At 39.8% G+C, this 14,572-nt stretch overlaps 1 protein-coding gene across 1 annotated transcript in view; it reads left to right on the top strand.

Moving 5' to 3' along the window:
* LOC120234669 (uncharacterized protein C3orf20 homolog) overlaps positions 1–3,560 on the top strand; it is a 46,731-nt gene extending 43,171 nt beyond the window's left edge. The window contains exon 6 of the mRNA XM_039236622.1: positions 3,449–3,560. Within this exon, the coding sequence (XP_039092553.1) occupies positions 3,449–3,560 (112 nt within the window). The remainder of the gene's footprint in view (positions 1–3,448) is intronic.
* The last annotated feature ends 11,012 nt before the right edge of the window (positions 3,561–14,572 follow it).

Below are 14,572 nucleotides of genomic sequence, written 5' to 3'. Positions count from 1 at the left end.
TGCTGTCATTGTAATAATTATGATAATGCTAACACTAATGTTTATTGACTTTTTACTATGTGCCCAGGCACTGTGCTATTATTCATCTGTATTTTCCTATCTAAATCCCTACAGAAGGGATTAACCTCTGAGGGGGTAGGTGCTAATATTGTCCCTGATAATATAGATGGCAACTAAACTTTTTTTTTTTTTACAAATAGTTTATTGTCAAATTAGTTTCCACATAACACTCAGTGCTCATCCCCACAAGTGTCCTCCTCCATACCCAGCCCCCCCTCCCCCCCACATCCATCAGTCCTCAGTTTTTGTCAGCATTCAAGAGTCTCTCATGGTTTGCCTCTCTCCCTTTCCCCCACCATTTCCCCCCTTCTTCTCCCCCTTGTTCCTCCGTCAAGTTCCTCCTATACGTGCAAACATATGATATTTGTCCTTCTCTGCCTGACTTATTTCGCTCAGCATAACACCCTCAAGGTCCATCCATGTTGCTACACATGGCCAGATTTCATTGTTTCTCATTAGATGGCAACTAAACTTTAAGAAGATTAAGTAACCTGTCCACAGCCAAGGAGCTACCTAGCAAGTGGTAGGGTAAGGATTCAAACCCAGATTTCCCTCCAATAAGCAGAAACTTTACTTTTAGTCAAGATGCTACAAAAGCATCATCCCACAAGGTGAAGTCTCAGTCCCCACTACTTCAGAAGAAGTGTAAAGTAATACCAGATGAATGCTTTCAGCTTGTTGATGGGTTCCAGCTGGGCAGAAGAAACTAATTTAAAGGTACATTTAGCAAAAAAGGCTTAAGGCAAAGAGCCTCTCACCTTAATATGAACAGTAAGCCGGTTTGTTGAGAGCATCAAATGACAGTGAAAACTACAGAGACGCAGGAAGAATGAAATGGGGCAGAGGCTGCATCCACGCATGTCCTTTGAGATGTGTACAAAACAGAGATAGCAAAAACAGCTCATCTACTGATTTCCCTCTCAGATTTCAATCCACATATGCACCAAAAAAAAAAAAAAAAAACTTTGTTTTTTTAGTTTTCAAAATACACATCCACTGTCACTATAAACAATGAACAATGAGTCTTATTCTGTGGTAGGGAAATCTTCCCATAGTATCTGGCAGGTGATCAAATACCTCTCGCCTTCTGCAAGCCTATCTGAGCCTATGAGTCTTAGCAGACTTGCTTGGTTGGTTATAGTCTATGCTTCCTATAAATTTACTAGTGGTAAAAAAAAAAAAAAAAAAAGCACGTGCACAATGAAAATGTATGTCCTCCCTAAGTTGCATTCATTCGTGACAGCCAAAGTCCTGTCAGATGAGATCCTCCCAATTCCAGGTAAGAGAATATTGACAATTATTTTGTGATCACCTAAAACAAGCCAGGTTCCTATTTAAATACTGGCTTCCAAGCCAAGAGCACGGCTAAGGCCTCAGCCCACCTACCTGTTTGTCCACTGGGTGACAGTGTTGATCCATCTGATACAAATGTGCTTTGTCTCTGGGCCAAAAACCTCCGGGGAAAGATTGCAGCCAGATGGCTTTCTGAGGGCCTTGGGGAATGGCTCTGCCTTTCTTCTCAGACTTTGGCAGAATCATTCTGTTTTCTTTATTTTTCAAGGAAAAATGTGAGGTATAGTATTGTTCCAATGTTACCACTTTTCTCTGGGCAAAGTGGTACAGAGAATGGATGTGATTGTCCATAATAAGTTAACCCTCATTTTCCCCATAAGGTAACAAAGACAAAAAGCCTGCAAAGAGCATTGTGAAAACCCAGCTGAAAATCCATTTCAGCTGTTTACTTAGATGCATTGGGACAGATCAATTATTTACCCAAGGTGTTAACTTGTATACAAATGTGCATTGCTCAAGGCTCTGAAGAGGGACAAGATTGTCTGTGGAGAATCATTTCCAATTTGCCAGGGCTCAGTTTTACTTTGTTCCATCTGTTATGACGGGATCCCTGTCTTCAGGAGGAGAAACAGATAAGCTAGAAGAAATACTGTAGTTAAGATTTGATGTGATCAGAAGAATGACGGAGCTGTGTTATAATACAAGAGAGGAGAGTGGATGAGGGAACCATTCATATTCCTACTTTAAAAAGACAAGATAGAAAGTGAGTTAACTGCTTGCTTCAAGATGCTAAGCAGATTGGTTTGGACAATTTTTTGTTCTCTTTTGCTCCTCCTCCCCAAGATGTCAAAGACAATGATTTAAAATATTGGGACTCCTCATTATATAGTGAGCAATAAAGTCAGGTTAATGTGGTACTCTGTTCCAAGCTCTGTTTTAGTCAGGTTGAAAGACTAAAATAGAATTATCAGTTTAAGAAACTGTTTAAGCATCTAACAAGTTTTTGTTTCCCTCCTTTGTTTTGTTTATATTGCTTGGTCAGATCTATTTGTGCTGATAAATTAGCACATTGATATTTTATTACACTTAAGATTACAAAAGCTTTGGGGTTTCTTTCATACTTAAAAATACACTAAAACTGCAGTAGTATTTTCTTATGGAGTTGTACTGGAGCTCTGAGGCCTTCAAGTGTGGGTTAGAAATACAAACATATTGTCTGGCTGCATGAAGATTGGGCTTTCACTCTCTAGAACTCAAATAAACACTGAGAAACATGGAACAAGGGACCATAGAAGCCAGAATGTGAAGCTCTTGAGCTGTAAACAACTTCCCTGTCACTGTTCTTTGGACACTTAAGGCCTCTCTAGGCCTTATCTACTACATCCAGACAGCATGGGGCCTATTTAGAGCAAACTATAACCACAAGCATTATGATAATGTCTTCAGTGCGTGTTAAGGACATTTTATCAGAGTTTTGATATTCTCTATCCAACAGGGATCTACCATTTAATCAGCAGAGAGAGTAAAAGGATTTATAAGAGGTGGCTCTGAACAGGGGAAGTTGAGAACTTCCCCGGGACTCACCAGAGCAGAATGGATTCTCCTAGGAAGTAAAGCCAACCTGCAGTGTGTCCCAGTGTGTGTGTGTGTGTGTGTGTGTGTGTGTGTTTCACCAGCGAGCCATAGTGAAAGCAAACAGAATGAGGTAGAGGTGTGTGCACCCACAGGAGCTCCAGGAACACCCAGGCTATTTATCTCTGTGGGCATGTGCACAAGATGTGTTCTTCCTCCAATTTCTTCCTCCTTCATTTTCTAACAAAGGCTCTTTGGAGGCTTACATGACTGCTCTGTGAGAGGCCAAAACCAAAGATTATTGAGAGGAGTGTTCTAGAATAGGTGGACCCTATGCTTGCCTTGTCCCTTGATAATAGTTAGATAAATATCAAATCATTCAGAACACCCAAGAAATAAATCTGAGGACTAAGAAAACAAACTGCACAGCCAGAGGGAGAAAAGAGGCCACATCATGGAAGTACAGATAGACTTCAGTCCAAGTTCGACCCCCCTTGCACTCTGCAGGTATGTTTTTTACTAGGGCAAGTGTGCCTGAGAGCCAGAACAGCAGTAGTCTTCTGCCTTCCCTGCAGAAGACCAGGACTAAATACACCCCTCTTGCACTGACCAAGTCCACTGCTGCAAAACTTTAGCTGTAGTAGAAAGAGGATCTAGCCTTTTTTAATAAGCAGACCAAAACTGGAGTTTGACCTAGTTAAATCTCACCACACACTGGGCAAAATCCAAAATTCCTCATTGCTGGTAAAGAGAAACTCTGCAAAGGACTGATCTGAGGGAAAGAGCAATGAAAACACAACAGCAGAGTGCACACAGCATACACCAGAGACACTTCCTGAAGCACCAGGCCCAGGACAGAAAAGCCCAGACCTCTTCTTAATACAGCATTACTCTCAGGAGTTGGAAACGTTACAGTCTTTCCTAACACAGAGAAGAAGACAGAGACCTAGACAAAATGCCAAAACAGAGGAATTAATCCCAAAAGAAAGAACAAGGAAAGGTCACAGCCAGGAATCTAATCAAAACAGATATAAGTAATAAGCCTGAACAAGAATTTAAAACAACCATCATAAGGATACTAGTTGGGCTTCAGAAAAGCGTAGAAGACACCAAGGAGTCCCTTACCACAGAGATAAAAGATCTAAAAACTAGAGGCACTTGGGTGGCTCAGTCGGTTAAGCATCCGACTTCAGCTCAGGTCATGATCTCACGGTCTGTGAGTTCCAGCCCTGCATTGGGCTCTGTGCTGAGAGGTCAGAGCCTGGAGCCTGCTTCAGATTTTGTGTCTCCCTCTCTCTTTGCACCTCCCCTGTTCACACACTGTCTCTTTCTCTCTCTCTCTGTCTCAAAAATAAACATTAAAAATTAAAAGAAGAAAAGATCTAAAAACTAGCCGGGCCGAAATAAAAATGTTATAACCAAGATTCAAAACCGACTGGAAGTAATGACCACAAGGATGAAAGAAACAGAGGAACAAATGAGTGATAGAGAAGATAAAATTATGGGAGAAATGAAGCTAAAAAGAAGAGGAAAGGAAAAATATTGGATCACAAAGGTAGACTTAGGGAACTCAGTGACTCTGTAAAGTATAATAACATTCATATAATAGGAGTCCCAGAAGAAGACAGGGAAGAAGGGGAAGAAGATTTAATTTAGCAAATTATAGCTGAAAACTTCCCTAATCTGGGGAAGGAAACACACATCTAAATCCAGAAGCCACAGAGAAATCCCATCAAAATAAAAAAAAAAAAAGCAGGCCAATACCAAGACATTAGTAAGATTTGCAAAACACAAAGATAAGGAAAGAATCCTGAAGGCAGTAAGGGAAAAGAAATCCCTAGCCTACAAGGGAAGACAAATAAGGTGAGCAGTAGATCTATTCACAGAAATTTAGCAGGCCAGAAAGGAGTGTCATGATATAGTCCATGTGCTGAATGGGAAAAATATGCAGCCAAGAATACTTTATCCAGCAAGGCTGTCATTCAGAATAGAAGAAGAGATAAAGAGTTTCCCAGACAAACAAAAACTAAAGGAGTTTGTAACCACAAAACCAGCCCTGAAAGAAATATTTAAGGGGACTCTTTGAGTGGGAAAGACCAAAAGCAACAAAAACTAGAAAGGAACAGAGAAAATCTCCAGGAACATTGACTTTACAAGTAATACAATGGCACTAAATTCATTGTCTATCAATAATCACTCTGAATGTCAATGTACTATGCTCCAGTCAAAAGACATAGGGTATCAAAACAGATTAAAAAAAAAAAAAAAAAGACCCACCTATATGCTGCCTGTAAGAGACCATCTTAGACCTAAAGACACCTGCAGATTGAAAGTGAAGAGATGGAGAATAATTTATAATGCTAATGGACGTCAAAACAAAGCCAGAGAAGCCATACTTCTATCAAACTAGATTTTAAACCAAAGACTGTAACAAGAGATGAAGGGCACTGTATCATAATAAAGGAATCTATCCAACAAGAAGATCTAACAATTGTAAATATTTATGCTCCCAGTTTGGTACAGCCAAATATATAAATCAATTAATAAAAAAATATAAAGAAACTCATTGATAATAATACAATAATATCAGGGGACTTTAACACCTCAGTTACAGAAATGGACAGATTATCTAAGCGTAACATCAACAAGAGAACAATGGCTTTGAGTGACACATTGGACCAGATAGACTTAACAGATACATTAAGAACATTTTATCCAAAAGCAGTAGAATACATGTCCTTTTTGAGTGCTAATGGAACATTCTCCAGAATAGGTCACATGCTGGGTCACAAATCAGCCCTCAACAAATACAAAAAGAATGAGATCATACTATGCATATTTTCCAATCACAACACTATGAAACTTGAAGTCAACCACCAGAAAAAATTTTGAAAGACTGCTAATACATGGAGGTTAAAGAACATCCTACTAAAGAATGAATGGGCTAACCAGGAAATTAAAGAAGAAATAAAAAGATATATGGAAGCAAATGCAAATGAAAACACAACCATCCAAAACTTTTGGGATGCAGCAAAGGCAGCCATAAAAGAGAGATACATAGCAATACAGGCCTACCTCAAGAAGCAAGAAAGATCTCAAATATGCAACCTAAACTAGCTAGAAAAGTAACAGCAAATGAAGGTAGAGCAGAAATAAATAGTATAGAAACAAATACCCCTCAATAGAACAGATCAATGAAGTTAGGAGTTGGTTCTTTGAAATAATTAATAAAATTGATAAACTCCTAGCCAGACTTTTAAAAAGAAAAGAGAAAGGACCCAAATAGACAAAATCATGAATAAGAGATAAATTCTTAGAAACATATTAACTACCAAAAGTGAAACAGGAAGAAATAGAAAATTTGAACAGACCCATAACCAGCAAAGAAATTGGATCAGTAATCAAAAATCTCCCAATAAACAAAAGTCCAGGGCCAGATGGCTTCTCAGGGGGATTCTACCAAACATTTAAAAAATACTTATTTCTCTCTCTCTCTCTTTCTCTCTCTCTCTCTCTCTGTCTCTCTCTCTTTAATTTAAATTCAAGTTAGTTAACATACAGCATAGTCTTGGATTTAGTAGTGGAAACCCAGTGATTCATTTCTTATATATGACACCCAGCACTCATCCCAAAAAGTGCCCTCCTTAGTGCCCATTATTTAACTTAACCCATCCTCTTACTACCTCCCCTCCACCAACCCTCAGTTTATTCTCTGTATTTAAGAGTAAAAAAGTAATAAAATAAAGAATATCTAGTCTTCTCAAACTCTTCCAAAAAAAAAAAAAAAGGAAAAGGAAAGAAAGAAAAGGAAAGCTTCTTTCTATGAGCCCAACATTTCCTTGATTCCAAAGCCAGACAAAGACTTCACTAAAAAGGACAATTACATGCCAATATCCCTGATGAAAATGGATGCACTGTGCATGGGGCCTGCTTGAGATTTTCTCTCTCTCCCTCTGCCCCTCCTCCCTTGTTCTCTCTCTGTAAAATTAAAAAAGAAAGAAAGAATTCAGAGACCTATTAGAGCCTAGAACAAAGTTGGTGAAATTGATAATCTTTGAGTTTAGTACATAAAAATCAATCTCTTATACAAATACAGTTTATAACTTAAGTAAAACAAATACTATTTTAATAATCACAGTTTCCTGGGGCACCTGGGTAGCTCAGTTGGTTGAGCATCTGACTTGTGATCTTACATCAAGTCTTGATCTCCGGGTCCTGGGTTCAGGCTCCAGATGGGCCTATGCTGGGTGTGAAGCCAACTTTTAAAAAAATTATAGTTTCCTATTAAAACTTTTTATAATTTCAAGGAAATAAACCAACCATTTTTGGAACCATTACCACTGATCTTTCTATATCCCCAGAAAGCTCTTTGCCCTTTTTAGCAAACAGCCCAAGACACTCAACTACAGAATAAGTATAAACTTTATGGTAGCTCATATGTAAATATTCATCATCTTTTTTCCTCTTTTTTTTTTTAACTTAAAGAGAACTGTTTAATTTTGTTCAAATTAATTTTGTTAAAATTCCCTATTATTTAGCTATAGAATCCTTTTTTGGTAGAACTCTTAACATTCCACAGCTCTAATGCTCCAAATAACAAATCTTCTAGGCTTCCACTTGACTGGAGAGCACTCCAAGGAAGAAGTGGAAATGACTTAATGGCCCTGACTCAATCCCTCCTAGCCTTTCTGGTCCTTCCACAGGCCTGGGCTACCTTAAAAGGCAACACTAACAAACTTCCAGTTATAAAATAAATATATTATGGGGATTAAAAGTACAGCATAGGGAATATTGTCAATAGTATGATAGCATTGTATGGTGACTACACTCACCACAGTGAGCATAGCCTATGTACAGATTTGTCCAATCACTATTGTAAACCTGAAACTGATATAACATTTTATGTCAACTATACTTCAGTAAAAGAAGAAAAAAGTAACACTAGAACATCCCAGGCAGTGATTAGAACAAATCAGGGCCAAGCAGGCAGGGAGCTGTGATCTTTCTGGGGTGAGGCTTAGATGGCGGACACAGAGGAAGGGGAATCACTTGGGGATCTGTACTGCTATCCAGTTAGAGTAACTAGAGTGTGCCTAATATTATTTCTCAAATCTAAGATGTACTGGCTTGCTGAGCGTCTGTCTTATCAAATACTCTGATTTGTTGTTGAATTGCTGGGGCTTGCTTCAGTAATAATGTGTAGCCATTGTTGAATTAAAAGACATAGGGCTTAGAATTCTGTCTCCTTACAAAAAACCCCCCACAAACAAACAACCAGAAAACAAACAAACAAACAAACAAAACCCAAACCCAAACAAAACAAAACAGAATGAGGAAGGATAATCTGCAAATAGGAAAAACAGTTCTTTTCAGTTCTTTCGATTTGGATCATGAAGGAGTAAAGATATTTCAGAGGGCATTCCTGGTTGAAGCCTCCTCTGGGAATACTGGCTTCCCTTGGTGCTCTGCCATGAATCCTCTTCAAACTCAACATCCTCACTCTCTGTGAATATATGCTAGTGACACCCAGAGCTCCAGCCCTGTCCCAGCTGAATCACCTGACCCTTGGACCCATTTACCATGTGTCTCCTGGTCCACCCCACTCAGAGGTGTTTTGGGTAGTTCAGACTCAACATGTCCAAGACAAAATCCATCTAGATCATAAAGTGTACGGTGGAGAAGATGTGAGGATAGTTGCAGAAGATGAGACTAAGTCAGATCATGCTAGTGAGTCATGAGGGGAAAGAGAAGAAGTGGACAAGGGAAGGGGGGAGGGGGAGCAAGAGGAGGAAGGAGAAGAAAAGGCGAGAGTAGGAGGAGGGAGAGGGGGAGGAAGAGGGCAAGGAAAAAGGGAAGGAGAGAGAAGAGGAGGGGAAGGAGGAGGGGTACAGAGAGGAGGGAAAGCATGAACCTGATCCTAAGAGGAGTGAGGAACACTGAAGTATTTTAAATAGGGAGTGACATGAGTATATAGCCATGATTTAGAAAGATCACTATTAGTCCAATGAACTGATAGTTCATTATCTCATGAACTGGAGGGAGACAAAACTGTGGGCAGAGAGAACTTTTGGTAGCTTTTGAGACAATCAGTGTGAGAGAAGTAGGCAGTGGATCCAGGGCAGTGACTCTGCATGTGAATGTTGGAGAGAGAATGGAGTGCTTCAGTGGACATCAAGGTGATACCAATGTTGATGCCCATAATCCTAGGAAAACCCTAGGGAACAGAGCCAGGGCTGCTTGGTCACCTGCCCTCTCTCCACCTAAAGAGTTTCATCTCATACCAAACCTCCTTTATTCCTTCCTTATGCATAATACTGAGAGCCTACTATGTGCCAAACAATATAAAGTAAGGAAAAAAAGTGATAGTAAGACAGAGGGACAACAGAAAAAGATGACCCAAGCATGCTGCTTAAAAGCTTCTGGTTTTGTTTTAATTAAGGAGACTTTCCTATAAGAGTTCACTCATTTATTTGTTTTTTCATTCCTTCCTTCCTTTCCTCCTCTCTCTTCTTCCTTTCCTCTTCTCTCCCTCCCTCTATCCCCCAACAAGTCATTAGAACACAAAATCATGCATACTCATAAGATCTAAAAGGATCCCAGGTGGGTCCCTACATCCAACAAGAGTACTTTTTGTTGACATGTATTTTGTATTTGATGAAGTCCTGATTAACTGCTGTAAGTTTTTTTTTTAAATGTTTTGTTTATTTGAGAGAGAGAAAAGATGAGAGGGGTAGGGGCAGAGAGAGGGCGAGAGAGAGAATCATAAGCAGTCTCCACACTGACAGTGCAGAGCCCAATGTGGGGCTCAATCTCATGAACTATGAGATCATGACCTGAGCTGAAATCAAGAGTCCAACACTTAATTGACTGAGCCACCCAGGCGCCCCAAGTGCTGTGTTTTAAAAAGACCCCTTGGATGAACTTTGAAAATATGCTGAGTGAAAGAATCCAGACACAAGAGGCCACATACTGTATGGTTCCATGTATATGGAATATATGTATACATACATACTATATGGTTCCATGTCCAAAATAGGCCGATCCTTTCCAGAGGTGGGTAAAGAAGAAATGAGGAGCGACTCCCAGTAGGTATGGGCTTTCTTTTAGGGTATGAGAATGTTCTGGAATCAGATAGTGGTGATGGTTGTACAACCTTGTGAATATACTAAAATTCATGGAATTGTACAATTTAAAATGGGGTTATAATTAGTTCATATAGCTTTATTTTTTTAAGGACCTCTTCCGCCATGCCACCCTCAAAAAAAAAAGGACATTCCAAGAAGGACAGAATGTAGTTAGAGATCAAAGTTAAGAGTCATAAAAATTATTTTTGCTGTGGAAGATTTGAATTGGGTTTCATGTAGAGCTAATCTAAGAGCACACAAACTAGGGGCACCTGGGTGGCTTAGTCGGTTAAGCGTCTGACTTTCGCTTAGGTCATGATCTCACGGTTCGTGGGTTCGAGCCCCGCGTCGGGCTCTGTGCTGACTGCCAGCTCAGAGCCTGGAGCCTGTTCCAGAGTCTGTGTCTCCCTCTCTCTGACCCTCCCCTGCTCATGCTGTCTCTCTCTCTCTCCTAGAAATAAATAAAAAATATTAAAAAAAAAAAAGAGCACACAAACTAGAAAACTGCTGGGTTCAGCCAGCTAATGTTCATGCTTAAACTATTCTATACCAAAGCTCAAAGCCTTCCTTTCTTTCTGGATTTCTAAATGTACCTTCTCATCATAAGTACAGTGAATAACAAGAGGTAGTGACAGTGAATGAAACTGATGTTTTTCTAGTTTTACCCTTCAACCTATTTTATAGGCACGAAGGCATATAGTTTTTTAATCTATTAAGGATCTTTGGTTGCAAGCAACAGAAACCAATTCTAACATAAGGGGGAGGGGAGTTGTTTTTGAAGGATTTAAGGTAATCCGCAGAATCAAAGACAAACTACATTCTCTCCTTTGTAAGACCCTGGCTGGCTGACTTAGGAGCCAGGGCAGCTGGAAGGACCTCGGCTGCAGTCACGTGCACTGCCACCAGGTGGCATCAGTTTTTAGTGCTGTTGAACTCAGTTCTTTGTTTTGTTTTTTAATTTAATTTAATTTAATTTTAGAGAGAAAGAGAGAGTACACGAGAGGGGGAGAGGGGCAGAGGAAGAGAAAGAGAATCTTAAGCTCCATGCTCAGTGCAGAGCCTGACGCAGGGCTGGATCACAGGACTCTGAAATCATGACCTGAGCCAAAACCAAGAGTGGGATGTTCAACCAACAGAGCCACCCAGGCACCCCCATCCCTCTAAGACACTCAAAGATCATAGGTGTAGCCATGAGTTCTAGTTTTGAAAAAGTCTTAGTAAGTGCATATTCAGATTCCAAAGTGTAATATGAATGGTGAAGCAGAGCTGTTGGAAGTTGAATGATTTTGAAAATTTTCTTCCTTCCCATCATGCTTCTAGTTGGGAAAGCTGTGTGACCTCTCTGTCTGGGCTCTTACTGTGTGAAGTATTGAGAGTGAAATTGCTGTTTATGTTTCTAAGTAAATTACAGTGTCACCCTGTTTCCCTGCCTGGTAACATAAAGACTGGGTAGGAGAATTAAGGAAATGAGGCTTAGGACAGGGAGAAGTGGTGCAAACAGCCTCAATCTTAACACCTTACCCAGGAGGAGCCATAAAAGATGGGCCCTGGGGACATAACTACTTACAGCTATTTTTATGGGGTTCTATGTCTCCTCTGAGGGGGGAAAAATACTGTGTAGAGTTTAAGAAAAGAATTATCCTGGAAAAAAAAAAAAACAACTAATTAAGCAACTATAAATAACCGAATTTTTCATTCTGTTTTCTTTCCAAATCCAGCACCTACTTAAGACATGGCTTTGAAAACTTTAAAGTTAACTTTAAGTATGTGAATCTGGTACAGTGAAAATTAAGAAAAATATCTAGAAGCAGCTGGTTTAGGCCTGTCTGGTTTGACTCTGAGTAATTAGAATGCAGCTTCTTTTGGCTAGGAGTCTTATCCTATAAAGCAGCTCTTGATCTTGGGGTTGTGGGTTTGGGGGTAGAATTTGCTTTTAAAAAATAAAAGTTGTATGCAGAAATTCTCCTGTGACTGGGGTGCCCAGGTGGCTCAGTCAGTTGAGTATCCAACTCTTGATTTCAGCTCAGGTCATGATCGCACAATTCATGGGATTGAGCCCCATGTCGAGTACTATGCTGGCAGCCAGGAGACTGCTTGGGATTGTCTCTCTCACTCTCTCTCTCTCTGTCCCTCCCGAGCTCTCGTGCCTGAGTGCACATACATGCTCTATGTCTCTCACAAAAATAAATAACATTTAAAAAAAAGAGTTGACTTAAAAAAGAAAAAAATTCTCCTGTGACTACATGGCAAGTTAGGAAAGCATGTGATTATCAAAATTAGTTTAAAAACTAGTGATCACACTTACTGGTAAGATACATAGATTTTGTTGGTAAGATACATAGATTTTGTAATGCTGACTTTAGGTCAAAGTCACAATGTTATAGAGGATGGCTAATCACAAATTAGAAGGGAAGTGAAACTTCTCTCTTAGTGTGGAAAATTTATAATCTCCCTCACCACATCCTATCAGCCAAATTTGTTGTAGGGGCAACCAATCACCCTATTGTCTCATTTCTAGTTTCTTATTTTAGAGGCATATTTAATCCTGAGCTTATATATCTTCTATCTACAACCCTATGGAGCAATTTTTTCTTATAAAAGACTATGGGAGTAAAACCAGTACCTACAAAAGAAATATGAAAATCTGATTGAGACTGATATCACAACAGTTATTTCAAAATCAGGAAAACCCCAATGGACAGCTACTCCTTATCCTTTCTTGAAAGGCTGTAATGGTTCTGTACTTTAAAAGCTAACCCAGTTTAGTAGCCATTAAAAAAATTAGACAGAAGAGTAATCAAAATTTTGATGCAGTGAGAACATAAGCTTTGGGGGAAGAAACTTAGGTTTGAGAAGTGCCTGGATGGCTCAGTCAACCGTTAAGTGTCTGACTCTTGATTTTGGCTCAGGTCATGATCTCGTGGTTCTTGAGTTTGAGCCCTACATCTGGCTCTGCGTTGATGGTGTCAGAGTCTGCTTGGGATTCTCTCTCTTCTTCTCCCTCTGCCCTTCCCCTTCTCTCTCTCTCTCAAAATAAATAAATAAACATTTAAAAAACCCACCTAAATCAGATTACAGCACTTCTCTGCTCAGAACCATCTAATAGGTATTCATCACTCTTGAAGTAAAATCCCAGATCTTTTCTCTGGACCATAAGTCTTAATGTAATCTGATCCTACCTCTCCTCCACTTCCCACTTGCTCATTCCTCCCCCCCAGCCCACTCCGCCGGCCTCCTTGCTGTTCCCCCTTGGAGCCTTTACACATGGTGCTCTCTTTGCTGGTTGTTCTGCAGATAGTTGCAGTTTATTCTCTCATGTAATCAGATCTTAGACAAAGGTTATACTCTCTCAGTGGCCTTCCCTTGCTGTTGTCTAAAAGAGCCCTTTTCACTCTCCATTCCTTACCTGCTTTATTTGGTTCATAGCACTTATCATTACTTGGTTTATTATCTGATCCCTGCAATAAGGGCAAAAACTTTGTCTGTTTGGTTCATTCCTGCATCCCAGTGCCTAGAAAGGTGCCTGGAAAAATAATAGATTTTCTTTTTTCTTTTTTAAAAGATGTTATTTTATTTATTAATTTTTTTTGAAAGAGAGAGGGCACACATGCACAAGCGAGTGGGGGAGGGACAGAGAAAGAGGAAGAGAGTCTTAAGCAAGATCCACGCCCAGAATGGAGCCTGATGCAGGACTCAGTCCCATGAACCATGAGCTCATGACCTGAGCTGAAATCAAGAGTCAGAGACTTAACTGACTGAGTCACCCAGGCATCCATAAGATTTTATTTTATTATTATTTTTTAAATGTTTATTTTATTTTTGAGAGAGAGAAACAGGATCTGAAGCAGGCTCCACACTGACAGCAGAGAGCCTGATGTGGAGCTTGAACTCATGAACTTTGAGATTATGACCCGAGCCGAAAGAAATCAGATGCTTTACTGACTGAATCACCCTGATGCCCCCCCCACCAGATTTTATTTTTAAGTAATCTTTATACCCAATGTGTAGCTTGAACTCATAACCCTGAGATTAAAAGTTGCATGCTTTACTGACTGAACACCCTGGTTCCCCCAAGTAGATTTTCAATAAGTACTTTTTGATAGAGTGAATGAACATTCAACATTCCTTCCATCATGAATGACAAACACTTTACTTTGCTTTGCCGCTTTCATTTATTAACCAAGTCTTTGCCCCAGTTTTTGACAAGGACAAAAGACAGGACTTCTACAAGGAAAAGAATATCTGTTGTGAATCCTACCTTGTCACATAAATAATTCCCTGAATCCTAGCAACAATTCTAGGAGGTGATGATGCTGTTTCTTTTTAACATAGAGAGTTCAAGGAGGTTACAAAACTGAGATGTGGAGCTGAGATTTAAACCTAGGTGTCTGGACTCATAGTCCGAAGTATAGATTATGAAGTGTCTGTTGTCAGCTTTAGGATGCAGTACAAAGGCAGGTACGGTGGGAAATGGCCTCCTCTTTGTTTTTCTGTATGAGACTTTTTAGGATTCTTGAGAGAGG

This window comes from Hyaena hyaena, unplaced genomic scaffold, assembly GCF_003009895.1.
Source record: "Hyaena hyaena isolate Hyena2069 unplaced genomic scaffold, ASM300989v1 scaffold_113, whole genome shotgun sequence".
Classification (NCBI taxonomy): Eukaryota; Metazoa; Chordata; class Mammalia; order Carnivora; family Hyaenidae; genus Hyaena; species Hyaena hyaena.
Note: the sequence above shows the minus strand (reverse complement) of the source record. Positions and strands in the feature narration are given on the sequence as shown.